Raw genomic sequence first — 23,998 nt, forward strand, 5'->3', positions numbered from 1 at the left:
CACTTATCCGTGTAAGCGCAACAAGTGCTACACATGCCCTTACACTTCCTCCCTCACCACCATTCAGGGCCCCAGACAGTCCTTCCAGGTGAGGCAACACTTCACCTGTGAATCGGCTGGGGTGATATACTGCGTCCGGTGCTTCCGATGTGGCCTTTTATATATTGGCGAGACCCAACGCAGACTGGGAGACTGCTTTGCTGAACACCTACGCTCTGTCCGCCAGAGAAAGCAGGATCTCCCAGTGGCCACACATTTTAATTCCACATCCCATTCCCATTCTGACATGTCTATCCACGGCCTCCTCTACTGTAAAGATGAAGCCACACTCAGGTTGGAGGAACAACACCTTATATTCCGTCTGGGTAGCCTCCAACCTGATGGCATGAACATTGACTTCTCTAACTTCCGCTAATGCCCCACCTCCCCCTCCTACCCCATCTGTTACTTGTTTTTATACACACATTCTTTCTCTCACTCTCCTTTTTCTCCCTCTGTCCCTCTGAATATACCCCTTGCCCATCCTCTGGGTCCCCCCCGCCCCTCCTTGTCTTTCTTCCCGGACCTCCTGTCCCATGATCCTCTCGTATCCCTTTTGCCAATCACCTGTCCAGCTCTTGGCTCCATCCCTCCCCCTCCTGTCTTCTCCTATCATTTTGGATCTCCCCCTCCCCCTCCAACTTTCAAATCCCTTACTCACTCTTCCTTCAGTTAGTCCCGATGAAGGGTCTCGGCCTGAAACGTCGACTGCACCTCTTCCTACAGATGCTGCCTGGCCTGCTGCGTTCACCAGCAACTTTTATGTGAGCGAGTTTTAAGAGATACTTAATAGGAAAGTGGAAGGATATGGACATTGTGCAGACAGCAGAGGTTACTAAGTTACTTGGTTCGGCATGACATTGTGGCCGAAGGGCCTGTTCTTGTGCCGTAATTTTCTATGTTCCATGTTCTCTTTTCTCTTCTGGAATTTCAAGTTTTATCTACCTTCCCCCACCCCCCCACACCCCAGAAACACTGTTTGTTGTTCACCTTCCCGTGCTGTCACTGCCACCACCTGCATCACTCCTGATGAGTGAAGATGTAATCCTAAGGCTTCATAAGCCTTTGGTCAAACCACACTTGAGGATGTGTTGTCACTGGAGAGGATCCGGAGGACATTCAGAAGGATGATCCTGGGATTGAAAGGGTTAATGTATGAGGAGCGTTTGATGGCTCTGAGGCTCTACTCACTGGAGTTTAGAAGAACTGGGGGCGGGGTGTGGAGTCACATCAAAACCTATGGAGTATCAAAAGGTCCAGACAAAATGGATGTAGAGAGTCTAGGACCGGAGAGCAGAGCCTCAGAATATAAGACCATCCATTTAGAACAGGTTTGAGGAGGAATTTCTTTAGCCAGAGGGTGATGAATCTGTGGAATTCATTGCCCCAGACGGCTGTGAAGGTCAAGCAATTGGGTATATTTAAAGCAGAGATGGATAGGTTCTTGGTTAGTAAAGGTGTGAAAGGTTGCAGAGAGAAGGCAGGAGAATGGAGCGGAGAGGGAAAATAAATCAGCCATGATGGAATTTTGGAGCAGACTCGATGGGCTGAATGGCCTAATTCTGCTCCTGTACTTTCTGGTCTTACCGTAACCTGTGAAATACCCAGATTCAAATGGTGTGACATTTGCTGCAGAAAAACTCAAAAGCTTCTAGAAAATACAGAATCAGCTATACTACAATTACTAGAAAATTTACTGAACAATTACAGAAATACAGGTCATTATATGAAAATTATAAACAAATTTAAGCTACAAGAATACAAGAAAAATAAAAATTCTGCAACCTAATCTCAAATCCAAAGATCCCTCAAAGTTGCAGTGCGGGTTGTAGGTGTATGGATTCTTGGCCTTCATTAGTCAGGGGACTGAGTTCAAGAGCTGCACGATAACATTGCACTTTATAAAGTGTTAACCAGCTCTGGTTAGTGCACACATGGAGTTTTATGCTCAGTTCTGGTCACCTCTTTATAGGAAGGATGTGGAAGCTCTAGGGAGGGTGCAGAGGAGATTTACCAGGATGCTGCCTGGATTGTAGACCATGTCTTACGAGGATAGATTGTGTGAGGAGGGCTATTCTCTTTGGAGCAAAGGAGGATGAGAGCTAACTTGATAGAGGTGCATAACATTTTAAGAGACATAGATTGACTGAAGAGCCAGAGACATTTTTCAAGGACAGAAATAGCTAACACCACGGGGCATAACTTTAAAGTATTTGTATAGGGGGAGGGGAATATCAGAGGTAGGTTTTTCACACGGAGAGTGGTGGGTGCATGGACCATGCTGCCCGGGGTGGTGATAAAGGCAGATACATTAGGGACATATAAGAGACTCTTAGGCACATGGATTAAAGAATAGGGGAATACGCCTCCCCCTCCCCTTCTTATACTGGCTTCTACCCCCTTCCTTTCTAGTCCTGATGAAGGGTCTCTGCCTGAAACATCAACAGTTTATTCCTCTCCATAGATGCTACCTGACCTGCCGAGATCCTGCATCATTTTGTGTGTGTTGCAGGGTTCGGTTGATTTTGGAGTGGGCCAAATCATGGGCCGAAGGGCCTGTACTGTACTGGTTGCTCCACAGTATGTCCTATGTTCTAATCCAATAATGTACACTTCTTGTTCAACCACCAACAAAGATCACAGCATTGCTCCATTCCAGATGAGCTGATGAATGTGTTCTGAGGCAGTTCGTTTTGCTGAAGGGATATTTTCACACTTCAAGAAGGGAGTGCAAACAGACTCTCAGAGATATTCCAAATCGCCTCACAATCCACTCATTCACTCTGCTTTTATCTCTTAACACCAGCATTTTCATTTAGAGATATTATTTATACGGCTGGAGATTGCAATGACGTACAATGCCAGCTGCCCATGCTCCGTGTAGCCGCCATCATCTTCTATCATAATGGTTCCACTGGAACACATTTCCCTCTGTCTGTTGCATTAGATGTTGGCTGCCAGCTTCAGATTCAAAATAAATTCATTACCAAAGTACATATGTGTCATCTTATACTCCACCGAGATACATTTTCTTGCATTCACAGTAAATACAAAGAAATACAGTCGAATCAATGCGAAACACAACCAACGTGCAAAAGACAGCACACTGTGCAAGTACAAAAAAGAAAATAAGCAGAATAATAATAATAAATAAATAATCAATAATTATTGAAAACATGAGCGGTAGAGTCCTTGACTGTGAGTCCATGCGTTGCAGGAACAGTTCGGTGTTGGGGGTGGGTGAAGTTATTTCTTCTAGTTCAGGAGCCTGATGGTTGAGGGGTAATAACTGTTCCTAAACCTGGTGGTGTGAGACCGAAGGCTGTTGTACCCCTATGATGGCAGCAGTGGGAAGAGAGTATGGTCTGGATGGTGGGCATCCTTGATGATAGATGTTGCTTTTCTGCGATGGAACTCCTTGTAGTTTTGCTCCGTGGTGGGGAGGGCTTTACCCGTGTTGGACTGCATCCACTATCTTTTCCTTTCAAGATTGGGAGTGCAAGCCCCACATAAGAGACTGAATCCTGCTTCATTTTCTCAGTGATAAGATGGCACTAATTGTCGCTCAACGCTGAGTTATATAAAAATCTATAAAGGGTTTACAAAATTCAGAAGCACCAATTAGCAGCACCATCGCCAGTCTCCCTTGTGTGGCACCATGCTGTTTTGGAGATAGTAGTCGTTAATGGAGAGACTTAATCTGTCAGCATTTGCACTTCACCACCAGCTCTTCCTCAGCGACTGCAGACTGATTCTTCAATATCCTACACCAGTGAATCTAGACAGTGGGAATTGTGCTCCCAGGACTGTGAAGCGTTCAGCCTGGGCTGCCTACCTGGAAACGTTCAGGGGGCATCTCCATGCCTGGGTGTTTGTGCAAAAAGAACATGCAGTGTCCAATGGTAGCAGAGGTGTTTTGAGACCATTAGGCACCACAGGGGATAAATGCCATCCTCCATGAGAATGGGAATGGGTTAGTTTAGTCTGTGTTAGTCACGATTTGTCTTTTTTGTTTGTTTTATAATGTGATTGTACTGCAGTGCAATTTTTAATAAACGTATTTTTGTAAAAAAAAAGGGGTTCTTTGAAAGGAGCCTGTGGAAACTGGCAAATTGCTCATAGGAGGGGTATATTGTTTGTAGACAGCACTACAGAACCTCTGCAGCTACCAGGGAGGTGCCTGCTAGAATCAATATCCACCTCACTGGAGACCATGGTCTCAAAAGATTTCATGATCTCACAGCAGTGAGCAAGCAGAGCTCTCACAGCTGGAGACTCCTTCATTCCAGCTCGCACTTACACCTCCAATTGCATACTGTGACTGCTTTCCCTTAAAACACTCTCACCCTCTCGAGCATCCTTTCTACCTCCACTCTCCTCTCTCTACCTCTCCACTTTGCTCACTCCCTGCGGCTCTCTCTGTCTCTCTCGCACCCCCTATCTCTCTCTCCCCTTCTCTCTCTCCTTTATCTGTCCTTTTTCTCTCTTCTCTCATCTTCCCTCTATTTCTCTCTCTTTCTTTCTCTCTGTCTATCTCTCTTTCTCGTCTTGTTTTCTTTATTTCTATTTCTCCCTTTCTCTTTCTCTCCTCTCCCTCTTTCTTTCCCTCCTTCCCCCTGCTTTCTTTTCTCTCTTTCCCTCCCTTTCAAATTCTCTTTCTTCTCTTCCATTTCATGGTCCTCTCCCTGTCTCTCTCATGCTCCCACCCTCTCCCCCTCTGCCTCTCTCTCCCCTTCCCAACATGACTCTCACCACTCTGCTAACTCTCTCAGTTGTCTTGCTCTTTGTCCTGTTAAGTTGAGGCTTTGTAAGGCATTGGTTAGACCTCACTTGGAGTATTGTGAGCAGTTTCTTTTATTTGTTTGTAGATACACTGCCCAGCAACCCTCCTATTTAACCCTAGCCCAATCACGGGACCATTTATAATGAGCAATTAGCTAACCAACCAGTACATCTTTGGACTGTGGGAGGAAACTGGAGAACCCAGAGGAAACCCACATGCTCACGGAAAGAATGTACAAACTTTCTTACATAGAATACCAGAACTGAACTCTGAACTCTGACGCTCTGGGCTGTAATAGCGTTGTGCTAACCACAATCCAAGTGTGGTGTCTTAATGGGCTCCTTATCAAAAAAAAGAATATGCTGCCATTGGAGAGGGTCCAGAGCAGGTTCATGTGCATGATCCCAGGAAAGAAAGGGTTAACATCTGAGGAGAGTTTGATGGCCCTGTGCCTGTACTCGCTGGAGTTTGGAAGGATAAGGGAGGATCTCATTGAACCTTATCAAATATTGAAAGGCCTTGACAGAGTGGATGTTTCCAATAGTGGGAGAGTCTTGGATGAGAGGACACTGCCTCAGAAGACAAGGCTGTTCATTTAGAAAAGAGATAAGGAGGAATTTCTTTAGGCAGAGGGTGATGAATTTGTGGAATGGGAAAGAAACCAGAATAAGAAGGCGAGGGGAGTGGGGAGAGTACAAGCTGGAAGGTGATTGGTGAGACCAGGTGAGGGGGGAGCTGGGTGGATGGCAGAGGGGGGATGAAGTAAGAAGCTGCGAGGTGATAGGTGGAAGAGGTAAAGCGCTGAAGAAGAAGGAATCTGATAGGTGAGGAGAGTGGACCATAGCAGAAAGGGAAGGAGGGGGACCAAGGGAGGTGATAGGCAGATAAAGGGAAGAGAAGGAGTGAGAGGGGAACTGGAATGTGAAATGGAAAAGAGAGAAAGGAGTCTGGGGAGAAATTACCGCGTTAGAGAAGTCGATGTTGATGGTATCAGATTGGAGGCTACTCAGGTGGAATATGAGGTGTTGCTAGTTAGTGGGATGTTCAGAAACAGAAGTAGTTCCATGTTTAAATTAGGCACAATTCACCTATTGTAGGAGAGGATTAGCAGCTAAAATGAGTCTAATGCTCAGCCTGCCTTGCAGAGCCCAGCACAAAGTGATGATATGGTCCAGTGTGCCCAGCCTGCCCCTATTGACAGATGATTACACAGTCGACATGGGTTTCCGCCAAGATGCTTGAGGGAGTGAGGGAGGTGTGCGGGGGGCACAACGCAGATTGTTCAGGCTGTGTGACTGGACAAGAGACAGCTTGCAGCTCCCCTCCGGGTGAACTGCCAGACATGCTGTAGCCTCATCCTGCTTTTCACTGGCTGCTCATTACCAAAGCCCAAACCCCATTGGTCTGAGGAGGTTCAGTGACTATTCCCAGTCCAACAGCCAGCCCAATGCTGGATGACACTTCAGGGCAGAGGGAGCTTCACTCTGTACCTAGCCCACTAATCTTTTTTTTGAGTTTTTTGTGACAGGATGGTGTTGAGGGAATTTTATTTGAATCCTCACCTGATGTCTTGATAATTTTGTTCTTTTGGCTGTAACCACTGTGCATTTAAATCTCACCATGTCACATTCTGATTTTTAAATGTGATTGAAGAACATTCTAGAGTATAAATTTCAAAGTTTAAAGTAAGTTTAATATCAGAGTATGTATATGTCACCATATATTATGCCTGAGATTCATTTTCTTGTGGGCATTCACAGTAAGTAGTGTCAATGAAAAGTGCACACAAACAAAGACAGGCAACAGCCAATGTGGAAAAGAAGACATTCTATGCAAATACAAAAAAAATAGCAATAATAAGTAAATAAATAATGAATAATATTGAGAACATGAGTTGTAAGTGAGCCTGGAGGTTATGGAATCAGTTCAGCGTTGAGGTGAGTAAAGTTATCCACGCTGGTTCAGGAGCCTGGTGGTTGAGGGGTAATAACTGTTCCTGAACCTGGCGGTGTGGGTCCAAAGGCTCCGGTTCCTCCTTCCCGACAGCAGCAGCGAGAAGAGAGCATGGCCTGGATGATGGAGGTGGGGGGGGGCGCCCTTGATGATGGGTGCTACGGCTTCCCCCCACATTCCAAAGACATTAATTGGTCACATGGGTGTAATTGGGTGGCACGGGCTTGTTGGACTGGAAGGGCCTCCACTGTGCTGTATCTCTGAATAAAAATCAAATAGGAAAGGTTTCAGAGGCATTTAGGCCAAAACTGCAAGAAAATATGACTAGCCCACAAAGGTAACTGTTCTCATGCTGCCTGACTCTATGATTGCATGTCTCTAAAGATGTCTAGTGACGATCAGGTGTGAATAAACTGTTAGCCTTGCCGGGGTTGTCCACATTATGTGAAGAACTAAAAAATAACAATTCAAGCAGCTATTACCCAGCTCATGCTCCAAGTTGTGATGTTCCTGTCTGTTTGATACTGAACAGAACCATCATTTGCCTCCCTTTGCTCCTTTGTTATAGCAGCCTTAAATGCCTTTAGCATTGATTGAGTGCGAGAGACCCTGTGTCATATTCAAAACTGAATAAACATCAAGTGAATTTAAAGAAACGATCATTCATCTTGATATCTCCCCAGTCTCTCTTATTAGTTTTGTGACGCGTGTCATCTCCTTGAAGAGGGCAAATTTATTTTATTTGAGTTCTAAGAGTTTTCAGAGATGTGACAAGCTTTGATTTAATACAGTTTCTGCATGAGAGCTGAGGAGAAACTATTAACTGGGCTTTAATTTTCCTTTGAGTTCACTTGTATCTTTTGATCTGGAAATGCAATATTAATCACTTTGAGAAGCTTCTGTCCACTACAATTATAAAATTGTTTATGGCCACCCCTGACACCAGCCCTACCCAAGCTGTAAGAGACAACCCAGCCTCTGAGTAACTGAGATATGAAGAGATTCTGCAGACCGAAATCCAGAGTAACACACACACAAAATTAACAGTCGACATTTCGGACTGAGACCCTTCATCAGGACTGGAAAGGAAGGGGGAAGAAGCCAGAATAAGAAGGGTGGGGGAGGGAAGGAAGGCAGCTGAAAAGTGATAGATGAACCCAGGTGGTTGGAGGAGAGGGGTGAAATGAGAAAGCTGGGAGGTGATAGGTGGATAAAGGACGGAAGTAGAAGGAATCTGATAGGAGAAGAGAGTGGCCCATTGGAATAAAGAGAATCCCCAGGGAGAGGTGATGGGCAGGTGTGGAGAAGAGAAGAGATTTGGGGGGGCGAGCCAGAGCGGAAGTGGGAGGGGGAGAAATTACTGGAATCAGAGAAATCGATGTTACCGGAAGTTAGATAAATTCATGCCATTGGGTTGGAGTGATGTTAGACAATAAGACCATTAGATATCGAAGCAAAATTAGGCCATTTCATCATGGCTATTCTGCCATTTCATCATGGCTGATCCATTTCCCTCTCAGCCCCGATCTCCTGCCTTCTCCCTGTATCCCTTCATGCCCTGACTAATCAAGAATCTATCAACTTCTGCCTTAAATACACATAAAGACTTGGCCTCCACAGCTGCCTGTACCAAAGAATTCCATAGATTCACCACTCTCTAGCTGAAGAAATGTCTCCGTTTTAAAAGGACACCCCGTTATTCTGAGGCTGTGTCCTCTGGTCCTAGACTCCCCCACCATAGGAAATATCCTCTCCACATCCACTCTATTGGGGCCTTTCAACATTTGATAGGTTTCAAATAGGTCACCCTTTATTCTTCTGAATTCCAGTGAGCACAGGCCCAGAGCCATGAAACACTTCTCATATGATAAGCTGTACAATCCTGGAATCATTTTCCTGAACCTCCTTTGAACCCTCTCCAGTGTCAGCACAGATAAGGGCTCCAAAGCTGTTCACAATACTCCAAGTGAGGCCTCACCAATGCTTTATAAAGCCTCAACATTACATCCTTGCTTTTATATTACAGTCCTCTTGAAATAAATGCTAATATCACACTTGCCTTCCTCACCACAGACTCAACATACAAATTAACCCTTAAAGAATCCTGCATGAGAACTCCCAAGTCCCCTTGCACCTCAGATTTTTGAATTTTCTCTCCATTTAGAAAATAGACTAACCCTTTATTTATTCTACCAAAGTGCATGACCGTACACTTCCTGACACTATATCGCATTGGCCATTCTCCTAATCTGTCTAAGTCCTTTAGTAGCCTCTCTACTTTCTCAAAACTACCTTCCACTCCACCTATCTTTGTATTGTCTGCAAAAATTGCTACAAAGCCAACAATTCCATCATCTAAGTCATTGACATATATCATAAAAAAAAGTGGTCCCACCACAGGCTCCTGTGGAACACCACTAGTCACCAGCAGCCAGCCAGAAAAAGCTTCCCTTATTCCCATTCTTTACCTCCTGCCGATCAGCCACTGCTTTATGCATGCTAGATTCTTTGCTGTAATGCCATGGGCTCTTAAGTTATTAAGCAGCTTCATGTGTAGCACCTTGTCAAAGGCCTTCTGAAAATCTATGTACACAACATAAACCAATTCTCCTTTATCTATCCTGCTTGTTATTTCTTCAAAGAATTCCAACAGATTTGCCGGGCATGATTTTTCCTTATGGAAACCATGCTGATGATAGCCTGTATTATCATGTGCCCCCAAGCACCCCAAATCACATCCTTAGCAATCGACTCCAATATCAGCCGAACCACTAAGGTCAGGCTGACTAGCCTTTAATTTCCTTCCTTCTGCCTCTCTCCCTCTTGAAGAGTGGAGTCACATTTGCATATTATTGTGGTTTAGCCACTAGGCGAATACCCAGAGAGTGTTGTAAAACCTAACCTGGATAACAGATGTTTAAAGGATATAAAATCATAAGGAGCATGGGTAAGGTGATTGTGTTCAGTTCTGGTCACCTCATTATAGGAAGGATGTGGAAGCTATGGAGTGGGTACAGAGGAGATTTACCAGGATGTTGCCTGAATTGGAAAACAAGTCTTATGTGGCAAGGTTAGCAGAGCTGGGACTTTTCTCTTTGGAGCGTAAAAGGATGAGAGGGGACTTGATAGAGGTCTACAAGATTATGACAGGCATAGATAGGATGGATAGCCAGTACCCGTTTCCCAGGGCACGAATAGCAAACACCAGAGGGCATATGTACAAAGTTAAGGGAGGGAAGTTTAGGGGGGACATCAGGGGTAAGTTTTTAACACAGAGGGTTGTGGGTGCCTGGAATGACTTGCCAGGGGTGGTGGTGGAGACTAAAACATTAGGGGTATTTAAGAGCCTCTTGGACAGGCACATGGATGAAAGAAAATCGAGGGTTACAGGATAGTGTGGGTTTAGTACATTCTTTTTAAGGAATGTATGGGTCGGCACGACATCAAGGGCCGAAGGGCTTGTACTGTGCTGTAGTATTCTAGTGTCTAGCGATAGCCACAGTCTTTTCATCAGGGTTGGGGAGTCTAAAGCTAGAGGGGCATAGTTTTAAAGTGATTGAGGAGAGGTTTAAAGGAGCAAGTTGTTTCAGACAGAGGGTGGTAGTTCTTGGACCCCGCTATCACAGAAAGTGGTAAACCCAAAAGATTCTGCAGATGCTGGAAATCCAAAGCAACACATCCACAAAATGCTGGGAGGAACCCAGCAGGTCAGGCAGCAGCCATGGAGTGTGAACAGAAAATCCTACAAAAAGGGTGGATCCTGCCCAGTGCATCACAGCGAATACAGTCCTCCCCACCATTGAGCACAGCTAAATGGAGCACTGTTGCGGGAAAGCAGCAGTCATCATCGGGGCCCCCACCATCCAGGCCATGTTCTCTTCTCACTGCAGGAAGAAGGTACAGGAGCCTCAGGGGTTCAGGAACTCCCTCAACCATCAGGCTCTTGAACCACTGTGGTAACTTCACTCAACTGCACTGGCTCCATCACAGAACTGTTCCTGCAACCTGGACTCACTTTCAAGGATTCTTCAACTCATGTTCTTGATGTTTGTGTTTATTTATTTATTATTGTTTTTTTTTTCTTTTGTATTTTCGCAGTTTGTTGTCTTTTGCACTTGGTTAGTTGTCCATCCTGTTGGGTGCAGTCTTTCATTGATTCTATTGTGTTTCTTAGGTTTACTGTGTATGCCTGCAAGAAAATGAATCTCAGGGTTGTGTACAGTGACAGATATGTACTTTTAGGAATTAACAGTCAACTTTTCAGACGGAGCCCTTCATTAAAGCCAGATACCAATACAAAAAAGCAGAGGCAGACCTCAGTTGAGATTTGGTTAATAGCGAACATGCTGAATGCAGCTATCTGGCCAGAAGGTTTTACGATTCTCAGAAAGGACGGAACCTCGAATTCTGGTAAAGGAAAAGATGGTGGAGTGTGCTAAAAAGCACATTTCTCGTTGGTGCACGAACATTAGGGTTATACTAACTTCTTGTTCCCTTGACTTAGAACAACTAACGATTAGATGTAGACCACTCTTTTTCCCTTGGGTGTTCTTGTCCATGATCCAGACCACAGTTTACATACTACCAGTGGGTGACTATAAGCAAGCACTCGCAAAAACTGCGCGATGCTGTCTGTTAACAAGAAACGGCCCATCCTGACGCATTTCAAATTATAGTCGGCGACTTTAACCAGGCCTGTTTGAAGAAAATCCTGCCCAGTTATCACCATCACATACAGTGGTGCTAGAAAGTTTATGAATCCTGTAGAATTGTCTCTATTTATGCACAAACAGGACCTAAAATGTGAGCAGATCTTCACCTAAGCCCTAAAACTAGATAAAGAGAACCCAATAAAATAAATAACACAAAAACATTATACTTGTTCATTTATTTATTGAGAAAAATGATCCAATATTACATGTACAATATTTCTTGGAAAAATTGTGTGAACCTCTGGGATAATGCCTTCTATAATAGCTATTTGGAGTCCGGTGTTCCAATCAATGAGATGAGATTGGAGGTGTGGGTTGTATAGAGGTGCCTTGCCCTATAAAAAAGACACACAAAGCCAGGTTATTGACAGAGCCTGCTCTTCTGAAGAAAGATCTGTTTATGTGCACCACGCCTCGATCAAAACAACTTTCAGAGGACCTAGAAGCAGAATTGTAGAGATGCATGAAGCTGGAAAAGGCTACAAAAGCATTTCTAAAGACCTGAGTGTTCATCAGTCCTCAGTAAGAGAAATTGTCTGCAAATAGAGGAAACTCAGTGCTGTTGCTACTCTGCCTAGGAGTGGACATCCTGCCAAGATCACACCAAAAGCACAATGTGTAATGCTGAAGGAGGTGTAAAAGAACCCAAGGGTAGCAGCGAAAGAAATCTCTAGAACTTGCTAAAGTCTCTGTTCAGGTGTCCACTATTAGTAAAACACTGAAGAAGAATGGTGTTCATGGAAGGAAATCACCGCTCTCCAAAAATACTTTGCTGTACATCTCAAGTTTGCAGACCACCCAGATGTTCTACAGTGCTTCTGGGGCAATGTTCTGTGGACAGATGAAACAAAAATTGAACTTTCTGACAGAAATACACATTGCTATGTTTGGAGGGAAAAGGGCACTGCACACCAACATCAAAACCTCAACCCAACTGTGAAACATGGTTTTAAGCTGCATTACTGCCTCAGGGCCTGGACAGCTTGCAATCATTGAAGGAAAAATGATTTCAAAATTATATCAAGATATTTTACAGGAGAATTCCAGGGTAGCAGTCCATCACATGAAGCTTAATAGGAGTTGGATAAGTCACCGGGACCGAACGGGATGTACCCCAGGCTACTGTGGGAAGCGAGGGAAGAGATTGCTGAGCCTCTGGCAATGATCTTTGCATCATCAATGGGGACGGGAGAGGTTCCGGAGGATTGGAGGGTTGCAGATGTTGTTCCCTTATTCAAGAAAGGGAGTAGAGATATCCCAGGAAATTATAGGCCAGTGAATCTTACTTCAGTGGTTGGTAAGTTGATGGAGAAGATCCTGAGAGGCAGGATTTATGAACATTTGGAGAGGCATAATTTGATTAGAAATAGTTAGCATGGCTTTGCCAAAGGCAGGTCGTTCCTTATGAGCCTGACTGAATTTTTTGAGGATGTGACTAAACACATTGATGAAGGTAGAGCAGTAGATGTCGTGCATATGGATTTCAGCAAGGCATTTGACAAGGTACCCCATGAAAGGCTTATTGAGAAAGTAAGAAGGCATGGGATCCAAGGGGACATTGCTTTGTGGATCCAGAACTGGCTTGCCCACAGAAGGTGAAGAGTGGTTGTAGATAGGTCATATTCTGCATGGAGGCCAAGATAGCAAAGATGTAGAGGAATAGAGGCCAAATGCAGGCAACTGGGACCAGCATGGATGAGGGCCTGATTCTGTTTCCATGGTAACCAATAATCTGCAGAAGGAACTCAGTGGGTCAGGCAGCATCTGTGGAGGGAAAAGGACAGTTGGCATTTTGGTTGAAAGCCTTCATCTGGATTGAAAGATAGAGGTTAGACAACTAGTGTAAAAGGGGGAAGGAAAAGGGAGGGCCTGTGTTCGTACTATAAACTTCAATGACTCTATGACAATGACCTCCCTGTTATGGCTTGTGTGTGTGAATCAGACCCACAATGCTTAACAGCCTTCTCAGCTGGGGTCAATTATGGCTCTGGGCTGTACTCGCTGCAGTTTAGAAGAATGAGGGGGGATCTCATTGAAACCTATCAAATATTGAAAGGTCAAGATACGGTGGACGTGGAGAGAGTGTATAGTGGGAAAGTCTAGGACCAGAAGGCACTGCCTCAAAATACAAAGATGTACCTTTAGAACAGAGATGAAGAGGAATTTCTTTAGCAAGAGAGTGGTGAATCTGTGGAATTCATTGCCGCAGATGGCTGTGAGGCAAAGTCATGTTGTCTATTTAAAGTTCAAAGTTCAAAGTAAATTAAGTACAAATACGTCACCATATACAATCCTGCGGTTCATTTTTTTTCCATAGGCATTCATAGTAAATACAAAGAAACACCACTATCATTGGTCGAATCAAAGGTGGTGATGAATTAGCAGATGGGAGGGAGATTGCCACAGCAACAACCTCTCACTCAACGTCAGCAAAAACAAGGAGATGATTATTGATTACAGGAGGAGGAAACCTGAGGTCTGTGAGCCATTCTTTTTTGGGTGATCAGAGGTGGAGAGAAACAGCAACTTTAAATTCCTCTGTGTTATCATTTCAGAGGATCCAGCATGTAACTGCTATGACAAAGAAAGTATGACAGCTTCTCTACTTTCTTAGATGTTTGTGTAGATTCAGCATGATATCCAAAACTTTTACAAACTTTTATAGAGTATATTAGCTGTTTGTATCATGCCCTGATATGGAAACACCAATGCCCTTGAATGGATGCCCATTCAGTGTTGAATCGGCTTGCACTAAGTATACATTCTTGGCGCTTGTCTGTACGATAGTGTAACTGTATCTGTTAAACTCTGTTCCAGGTTGGTGGCCCAGATTCACGACGAGCTGCTGTTTGAGGTGGAAGATTCTCAGATTCAACAAGTGGCAGGTCTGTGCACTTCAGAACCTCTGTACCATCCATGCCTGTGGGGTGAAATGCAGGCCCATGTTCCCTAGCAACCCTTAACTGCCCATCATTGTGTAAAGGGACTGGCAAATGTGTAATGGCAAGGATATGGAGAGAGCAATAGGCTTAATATGTCAGGTCAGAATCAGAATCAGGTTTATTATCACCAACATAGTGCATTTCCTGAAATGTGTTCACTCATAGCAGCAGTGCAGTGAAATTCAGAATAAATTTGTGATCCAAGCTCATATACTCTATGTCACCATATTCTACATTGAGATTCATTAAAGAAATTTAATAGAACTTTTGAAAAACTATACGCAAACAAACCCTGACAAACAACTAACACACAGGAACACAAAATAATAAATATAAAATAAAAATATAAACAATGTAAATAAATGATACTGAGAACAGGAGTGCAATATATAAAATTACTATACATTACAATTGGAACGTATTTTAAAATAATTCAGTGGTGTAAAAGAGCAAATTAGTGAGGTAGTGTTCATGGGTTCAGAAACTGTTTAGAAACAGACCTTAAAGAAAAGTTGATTACCTTACATTAAGAAGTCATGAATCATTAACTGCTGGTTCTGTAACTTAGCTACTAACCCCTTACATTTATTTTCCTTCCACCATTAACTACTGAGCAACTCACGCAAAATGCTGGAAGAACATAGCAAGTCAGGCAGCATCAATGAAGGGAAGTGAACAATTGACATTTTGGGCTGAGACCCTTTACCAAAACTCATTTTCCCTGACCTGCTGAGTTCCTCCAGTAATTTGTGAACGTTGCTCAAGATTTTCAGCATCTGCAAAATCTTGAATGTCTCCTAAATACTGAAAAAATTGCATTTTGTGTCACATGGTTGTCAGTTCAATTCCCATTTCAGAGACATTTAAAAAAATCCTTCCTCACCTTATTATTCAGAATCAGAATCAAGTTTATTATCATTGACATAATGTATGTCATTAATGTTTTGTTTTTCAGCCGCAGTGTAGTACATAAAATATGCTACAAATTACAATAAGAAATATATATACAAAATTAAATAAGTAGTTCAAAAAGAAAACAAAAATAGTGAGGTAATATTCATGGGTTCATTGTCCATTCAAAAATCAGATGGTGGAGAGGAAGAAGCTGTTCCTGAAACATTGACTGTGTGTCTTCAGGGTGCCATACCTCCTTCCTGTTGGTAGTAATGAGAAGAGGGTATGCCCTGGGTGATGAGGGTCCTTAATGATGGATGCTGCCTTTTTAAGGCATCATATTTTTAAGATGTTCTTGAAGGTGGAGAGGCTAGAACCCATGATGGAACTGGCTAAGTTTGCAGCTTTCTGCAGCTTTTTCCGATCCTGTGCTTCGGTGCCTCCAGTCCAAATGACAATGCAGCCTGTGGCCTCCATCTTTGGCTTCTAGTTCTCTGCTCCCCACCCCCACCCCCAACCGTCATTTCCAATCCTAATGGAAGGTCTTGGCCTGATTGTCCTGATAAGTTGATAATAACATTTGAAAACAATTGCATAAATATGTATAGAGAGAAGGAGCAAAGAAGGACATGGGCCAAATGCAGGCAAATGGGAAAAGCATGGTAGGCATGCTTGGATTAGGGTGTAGAATTGTTATTTTTCTAATACTTTTCTTGAAGTTTAACTTTTGTATGCTTGCTTATAATTTTATATAAATCACTTATATACACAGCTGTGCTGCTCCAAAGAGCGCTATATGAGGTCATTCTTACTTTCGGCCACTAGGTTCTATAATGAGTCAACCTACAGCTGGGGAAGCAATGACCCCCTCCTGTTACACTGTTTGTGGTAACTTATTTTTTTTTTCTTTCTACTTCTCTTCTAATATTTATATCTGTGCACTTGTAATGCTACTGTGACACTGTAATTTTCTTTGGGATCAATAAAGTATCCATCTATCTATGTATAATCGTTCGGTATATATTGGATACGGGTTAACTGAGCCATTGTTTAAACCCAGGCAGCCTCTTATTTGGGACAACTCTTAAAGAACAAAAAGTAACTGAGCAAATAGCCAGGATTCCCTTTTATTTAGTTGGGACACTATGCCACTTACAGTAATTGGGGCAGGAGACTGTTGCCAAATAGTTTCTAACTAGCATCAGTCACGTACACGCATGTGGCTGTTGGACACTATACTAGTCTTAGAGCGAACAGTTTTTAAATAGTATCAGTTGCGTGTGTTTCTGTTCAAAAACAGTAATTTTTGTTACTTATAGTTGGCAAGAAATAAGCAGTAAGACATGCCTTCTGTATTGCTCACTACGGTTTCAAGCATTCAGATTTTGAGGTGCCAGAAACAACCAGGAATGAAAATGAAACGATTGCTCTACTTCAACAATCAATTTGAATGTGACAATGAAAATGAAGATTTGGAAGATGCAAACATTGAAATCATTGTTCGAAGACAGTCCATAATCTGCACGAGTGACTTTGTTCATTTACAGTCTAAAAACAAAAGAACACAGCCGTTTAAATTCCTCCATCGATAACTATTAGGAAGTAATAGACTGTTTTTACTACTGTAGTAGTATTGGTAATTTTCTAATCTGCCCTGTATTTCATTTAAATACATAATTACTTGCTCAGTTAAATTGTAGTTTGTCTTGTTTATGCCTTTTTAACTTATTTCCATGCAACTTCAGTGAATTGGGCCAAAATGTACTGGTCCTGATATGCCCCAATTAACCAGAATCCACTGTATTTTCCAGCAACTGTAGAGTAGCTGATTTTGTATTTTCCTAGAAGCTTCTCAGTTTTTCTGCAGCAGGTATCCCACCACCTGAATCAGGTTATTTTACAGGTTAATTCTCATCATTGAAAATCCATTCGTGACTCCTCAGATAGTGAGGCAGCTCATACCCTAATGCAGCAGGACCTGGACAGTATCCGGGCTTGGACTGACCAGTAGCAAGTAACATTCGAGGTCACACAAGTTCCAGGCAATGGCCATCTCCAACAAGAGAGGCTCTAACCATTGTCTCTTGACATTCAGTGGCATCACCATCACTGAATCCCCTATTATCAACATCCTGGGGTTAGCATTGACAGGAAACTGAACTGGTCTAGCCATATAAACACCATGGCTACCAGAGCAGGTCAAAGGCTAGGAATCCTGCAGTGTGTGACTAATCTCCTGATTCCCCAAAGCACGTCCACCACCTACAAGGCTCAGGTCAGGAGTGTAATGGAATACTTGCCACTTGCCTGGATGAGTGCAGCTCCATCAACACTCAAGAAGCTCGACGCCATCCAGTACAAGGCAGCCCACTTGACTGGTACCTCTTCCACAAGCATCCAATCCCTCCACCATCAGTGAACAGATGTACTATCTACAAGGTGCTCTGCAACAACACATCGAAGTTCCTAAGGCAGCACCTTCCAGACACACAACCACTACCATCTAGAAGGACAAGAACAGCAGATACCTGGGAACACCATCCTGACTTGGAATCCTTTCGCCGTTCCTTCATTGTCACTGGATCAGAATCATGGAATTCCCTCCCTAACAGCACTGTAGGTGTACCTACACCCCAGGGACTGCAGTTGTTCAAGAAGCAGCTCATCATCATCTTCTCAAGGGCAACTAGGGATGGGAAATAAATGCTGGCTTAGCTGGTGATGTCCATATCCCGTAAATGAATAAATTAAAAAGAATTGGGATGTTGTTGCCTCTTGTCTGAGTATGGGATAACTGCAACTTCTCTTTCTGTGTGTCTTCTTTCTTCGTTCATTCTTTATTCTTGTAACACTTAATAAATTGGCCATGTTTCATGTCCCATTCCTGACTTCTGAAGAGCCAGCTCCAACAACGCCATGGTCAGCATGGACCAGTTGGGCTAAAAGGCCTGTTTCCATATTAGTTACTCCATGACTGTATTTAATTTCTTCCTGTAATAGACAATAGACAATAGGTGCAGGAGTAGGCCATTCAGCCCTTCAAGCCAGCACCACCATTCACTGTGATCATAGCTGATCATCCACAATCAGTACCCTCTTCCTGCCTTCTCCCCATATCCCTTCACTCCGCTATCTTTAAGAGCTCTATCTAACTCTTTCTTGAAAGAATCCAGAGAATTGGCCCCCACTGCCTTCTGAGGCAGAGCATTCCACAGATCCACAACTCTCTGGGTGAAAAAGATTTTCCTCAAATCCGTTACAAATTGTCTACCCCTTATTCTTAAACTATGGCCTCTGGTTCTGGACTCCCCCAAAATCGGGAACATGTTTCCTGCCTTTAGCGTGTCCAATCCCTTAATAATCTTATATGTTTCAATCAGATCCCCTCTCATCCTTCTAAATTCCAGTGTATACAACCCCAGTCGCTCCAATCTTTCAACATATGACAGTCCCACCATCCCGGGAATTAACCCTTGTGAACCTACACTGCACTCCCTCAATAGCTAGAATGTCCTTCCTCAAATTTGGAGACCAAAACTGCACACAGTACTCCAGGTGTGGTCTCACCAGGGCCCTGTACAGCTGCAGAAGGACCTCTTTGCTCCTATACTCAAGTCCCCTTATTATGAAGACCAACATGCCATTAGCTTTCTTCACTGCCTGCTGTACCTGCATGCTTACTTTCAGTGACTGATGAACAAGGACACCTAGATCTATTGACCGTATTGATCTACCTACTCACTGCTTTCCATTAATCTTAGATAAATTCCCAGGCCATCTTCACCTTCCTTGAGGAACTCTACCCTCCCTCCTGTCCCCAGATACTCCAAACACAACCCTCATTCTGCTCCGACCTGCAGTGTGTGGCTCCTTCCTTAGTAACACACTGCCGACCTGACACCTATTAAAATGGACCTTAGCTGGAGAAGCCCATGTTGGATTTCTCTCTGTCCATATTAATCTCAAGACCACATTTACAGATGGTGCTTTGTCTCCAATTATTAAATCACTTGGCCTGTGAGGTCAGTTTCGGTCTGACTACATCAGCGAAGCATTGTCCCTGCCCCATTCGCTATCTTCTCCGCTGTGTTTCTCTGCAGATGTCAGTAGTGAAGACCACACATGGCACAGTGCAATATTACTCTGGCATCTTTATTAATGTAAATACAAACTCATGGCCAAGTCTATCGTAAAACCATAATTTGAAATCTATCCACACTGGTTTTCATCAGCATGATTCAAGATTCAAGATTGTTTAAAGTCATTTAATGTTTCCAGTACACAAGTATAATGGAGAATGAAATAATTGTTACTATGTGTTAATAAAACCCAGTGTCCTGCATGGATAACTTCACTCACACAATGCTGAACTGACTCCACAACCTAAGTATGTAAGTAAGTTTATGATCAAAGTACATATATGTCACCCTGAGATTCATTTTCTTGCAGGCATTCACAGATGAGACAATTAAGGCATCTGTTAGTCTTGCGAAACCATGGATCTGCGCCTGGAAAGTCTTCACTCTCCAGGGCGCAGGCTTGGGCAAGGTTGTATGGAAGACCAGCAGTTGCCCATGCTGCAAGTCTCCCCTCTCCATGACACCAATGTTGTCCAAGGGAAGGGCATTAGGACCCATACAGCTTGGCACCAGTGTTGTCTCACAGCAATGTGTGATTGAGTGCCTTGCTCAAGGGCACAACACGTTGCCCTGGCTGGGGCTTGAACTCATGACCTTCAGGTAGCTAGTCCAATGCCTTAACCACTTGGCCACTTGGCCATGATGATACAATAGAATCAATGGAAAACAACACGGAAACGAAGCTGGACAAACAACCAACGTTTAAAATAAGACAAACTGTGCAAGTACAATAATAAAATATAAATAAATAGATAAATAAATAATACTGAGAACATGTGTTGTAGATTCCTTGGAAGTGAGTCTATAGGTTGTGGAAATTATCCACACTGGTTCAGGAGCATGATGGTTAAAGGGTAATAACTGTTCCTGAATCTGATGGTGTGAGTCCTAAGGCTCCTGTACCTTCTTCCTGTTGGTAGTAGCAAGAAGAAAGCATGGCCTGGATGATAGGAGTAGACTCATTTTCAAGTACTCTGCAACTTATGTTCTCCATATTATTTATTTCATTATTTGCATAATTTGTCTTATTTGCACGTTGGTTGTTTTCTTGTGAATGCCTGCAAGAAAATGAATTTCGAGGAAGTATATGGTGACATATATGGTATGTGGTGATAATAAATTCACTTTGAACTTTGAACTTAAATGATAACTCTCCACTGTTTTTCCATTTGCAGAGCTTGTAAAAGGCAGCATGGAATCTCTGCAGTCTGTGGAGGCTCTTGGGGTCTATTTGAAGGTCAGACCACACTGTCCTTGCACAAGGATTTCAGCTCAATTCAATCACAGGTTCATCAATCTATTGGTTTATTACTACCACACGTACTGAGATACAGTGAAAAGATCCATATACAAGCCGTCCACATAAACATGGATCATTTCGAAACATAAGTACATTGTACTTCTGTTTTCTTGCTGCCTCAGCAAAGCAGCCAGCATACTCAAAGACTCCACCCACCCCTCTCTTCTCCCCTCTTCCACTGGGCAGAAGATACAAAATCCTGAAAACATACCACCAGGGTCATGGACAGCTTCTACCCCATTGTTATCCAACTCTCAAATGGACCTGTTCTACAACAGAATAAAGAGTAAAGTGTTACAATTCAGAGGAAGTGCTGTGCAGGTAGACAATAAGATACACGCACCCTGATGAGATCTTTAAAGATTGGCTTTATTAGTCACAAGTACATCAAAATATTGAAGCAAATTATGAAATATATTGTTTGTGTCAATGACCAACACAGTCCGAGGATGTGCTGTGGCCAGCCAGCCAATATTTCCATGCTTCTAGTGCCAACATAACATGCCCACAACTTGCCAACCCTAACCCTGTATAATATGCAAGACAAGTTTTTCTCTGTATCTTGGCACATATGATAATAATAAGCCAACACCATTACTAACACCCACCTAAAGCCTTCCTATCTTTACCCATCCACCTAGGTTCAACCCTACACTTATCTCCTCTTCTTTCTCTTAACCCTATGGTCCACTCCCCTCTCCTAATAGATTCCTTCCTCTTCAGCCCTTTAGCTTTCCCACCCACCTGGCTTCCCCTATCACCTTCTAGCTATCCTCCTTCCCCTCCTCCCACCATTTTATTCTGGCATCTTCCCCCTTCCTTTCCAGTGCTGAAGAAGGGTCTTGGCCAAAACATCAACTGTTTCTTCATTTCCATCCATGCTGCCCGGCCTGCTGAGTTCCTCCAGCATTTTGTGTGTGTTTCTTGGACTTCAGCATCTGCAGATTTTCTCTTGTTTGTGATCTCAAACCTCTGCTGCCTTGTGGCTATTCCCACTCATGGGGAAGATGTTGGGAGTAAATCCCAAGGAAAAATCTGGAGCTGGTGTGCCTAAGACAGTCCTATGTTGAGTTCAACATTGAACGTAGAAATCTACAGTACATTACAGGCCCTTCAGCCCACAAAATTGTGCCAACCATGTAACCTACTCTAGAAACTGCCAAAGGGTCTCGGCCTGAAACGTCGACTGCGCCTCTTCCTATAGATGCTGCCTGGCCTGCTGCGTTCACCAGCAACTTTGATGTATGTTGCTAGAAACTGCCTAGCGTTTTCCTACCATATAGGCTTCTATTTTTCTAAGCTCCATGTACCTATCTAAGAGTCTCTACCACCATCACTGGCAGTGCATTCCACGCACCCACCACTCTCTGTGTGAAAAACTTTATCTCTGACATCCCCTCTGTACCTGCTTCTAACCCTAACCTCCACACCCCCTCTCTCCTGCAGCCCTCTCTCTCCCTGCCAAATACATACCTATTTATTTTTCACTGGCACAATTTGTCTTTCTTTTGTATATTTGTTGTTTATCAGTAGTTATTTATTTATGTAGAGTTTTTCATGAATTCTGTTGTATTTCTTTTTTTCCCTGTAAATAGCTGCAAGGAAGTGAATCTCATAGACGTTGCCTTTGCACAAACAATCAAATCATTAAACAGTGCATTGAGGTAAAACGATAATAATGCAGAATGAACTTTAAAAGATGCAGAGGAAGTGCAGTATAGGTAATCAATAAAGTGCAAGATCATAATTAAATACATAGATTGTGAGGTCAAGAGTTCATCTTATCATACAGGAGGTCCGTCCAAAAGTCTGAAAACAGCGGGGTAGAAGCTGTCCTTGAGCTTGGTGATACGTGCTTTCAGGCTTTTGTCTCTTTTGCCCGATGAGAGAGGGAAGAAGAGAGAATGTCAGGCTGGGTGGTCTTTGGATAATGCTGGCTGCTTTATTGAAGCAGCGAGGGTAAATTAGGGTAAGAAGGGTGGGATGTGGTAAGGCAGGTCTGGCTGGCTACACTGATGGTATTATGTAAATGCTAGGTACCATGGGTATATCAAGTTATGAATGCAGTCAACAAAGAGAAATGCAAATACAAATGTTTTTAATGTCTAACAACTGATAGGGCAGCACAGTAATGTAGCAGTTAGCATTACACTATTCCAGTGCCAGGGACCTGGGTTCAGTTCCTGGCACTGTCTGAAAGGAGCTTGTATGTTCTCCCCATGACCACAGGGGCTTCCTCTGTGTGTTCTCCTTTCCTCCCACAGTGCAAAGGCTTAGGTTAATCGGACACATGGAGTAACTGGGTGGCACAGGCTCCTTGGGCCAGAACGACCTTTCCCCACGCTGTATCTCTAAATTGAAAGGAAAATGTCAAGCATGCAGGATGGATAAACTGCATGCAAGATAATGCACTATTGGTACAACAGATTCTGCAGATGCTGGAAATCCAGAGCAAAACACATAAAATGCTGGAGGAACTCAGCAGGCCAGGCACATTCATGGAAAGGAATAAAGAGTTGATGTTTTGGACTGAGAAGCTTCATCAAGACTCGTGAATGAAGGGTCTCTGCCTGAAATGTCGACTCCATAGAGTTTTAATTTCCCCAGGGTCCCTCCAGCGTTTTGTGGGAATTACAATACATTATAAACCTTGTTTTCTGTTCTGTGCAGGTCCCTTTAAAAGTGTCTCTCAGCGCAGGGAAGTCGTGGGGTTCAATGAAAGAGCTGTGAGGTGTGGAGTGTTGCCATATGCCAACCTGTTTTGCGAAGCGTTGATAAGCACCAGTTGTCGTGTTTTGGTTCCTCCCACTGCTGCCTCGCGAGTAACTTTCCTCTCTCTATTTGGGATGCTTGGGGGGCCAAACTAAGAACTCCCAGTTGGTTTTTACCAGATTATTTAGATTGATATAATTAGCAAGGAGTTTCTAGCTAATGGCGATCAACAGCAGGTTTTAGTAAATAGTTTCCTTCCTGTTTGAAAACATGGTTCATCGTTTTTTCTGTGTAATAATTAACTGTTAGTTCGCCTCTCCCCATCAACATTTGCTGCTGACCAAAGCTGTTGTTGTCCTTACTTATTAGGATGCAGAAGGTAGTAATTTGGCCCATTGGATCCATACTAGCTCCCTTCAGAGCAACTCATTCCCCTCTTCTTATTTATCTGTAATCCTGCAACATGTCTCCTCTTATGTGGTTGGAGAGCTGAGGTTGCTCAGTTAAAACTCCTTTATCTGGTT

The 23,998-nt window shown here is 43.3% G+C and overlaps 1 protein-coding gene across 1 annotated transcript in view; it reads left to right on the plus strand.

Moving 5' to 3' along the window:
• poln (polymerase (DNA directed) nu) overlaps nt 1-23,622 on the plus strand; it is a 265,214-nt gene extending 241,592 nt beyond the window's left edge. Inside the window, exons 20-22 of the mRNA XM_063049749.1 lie at nt 14,305-14,372; nt 20,638-20,699; nt 23,433-23,622. Of these exons, the coding sequence (XP_062905819.1) occupies nt 14,305-14,372; nt 20,638-20,699; nt 23,433-23,492 (190 nt within the window). The 3' untranslated portion in view covers nt 23,493-23,622. The remainder of the gene's footprint in view (nt 1-14,304; nt 14,373-20,637; nt 20,700-23,432) is intronic.
• The last annotated feature ends 376 nt before the right edge of the window (nt 23,623-23,998 follow it).

Source organism: Mobula hypostoma, chromosome 5 (genome assembly GCF_963921235.1).
Source record: "Mobula hypostoma chromosome 5, sMobHyp1.1, whole genome shotgun sequence".
NCBI lineage: Eukaryota > Metazoa > Chordata > Chondrichthyes > Myliobatiformes > Myliobatidae > Mobula > Mobula hypostoma.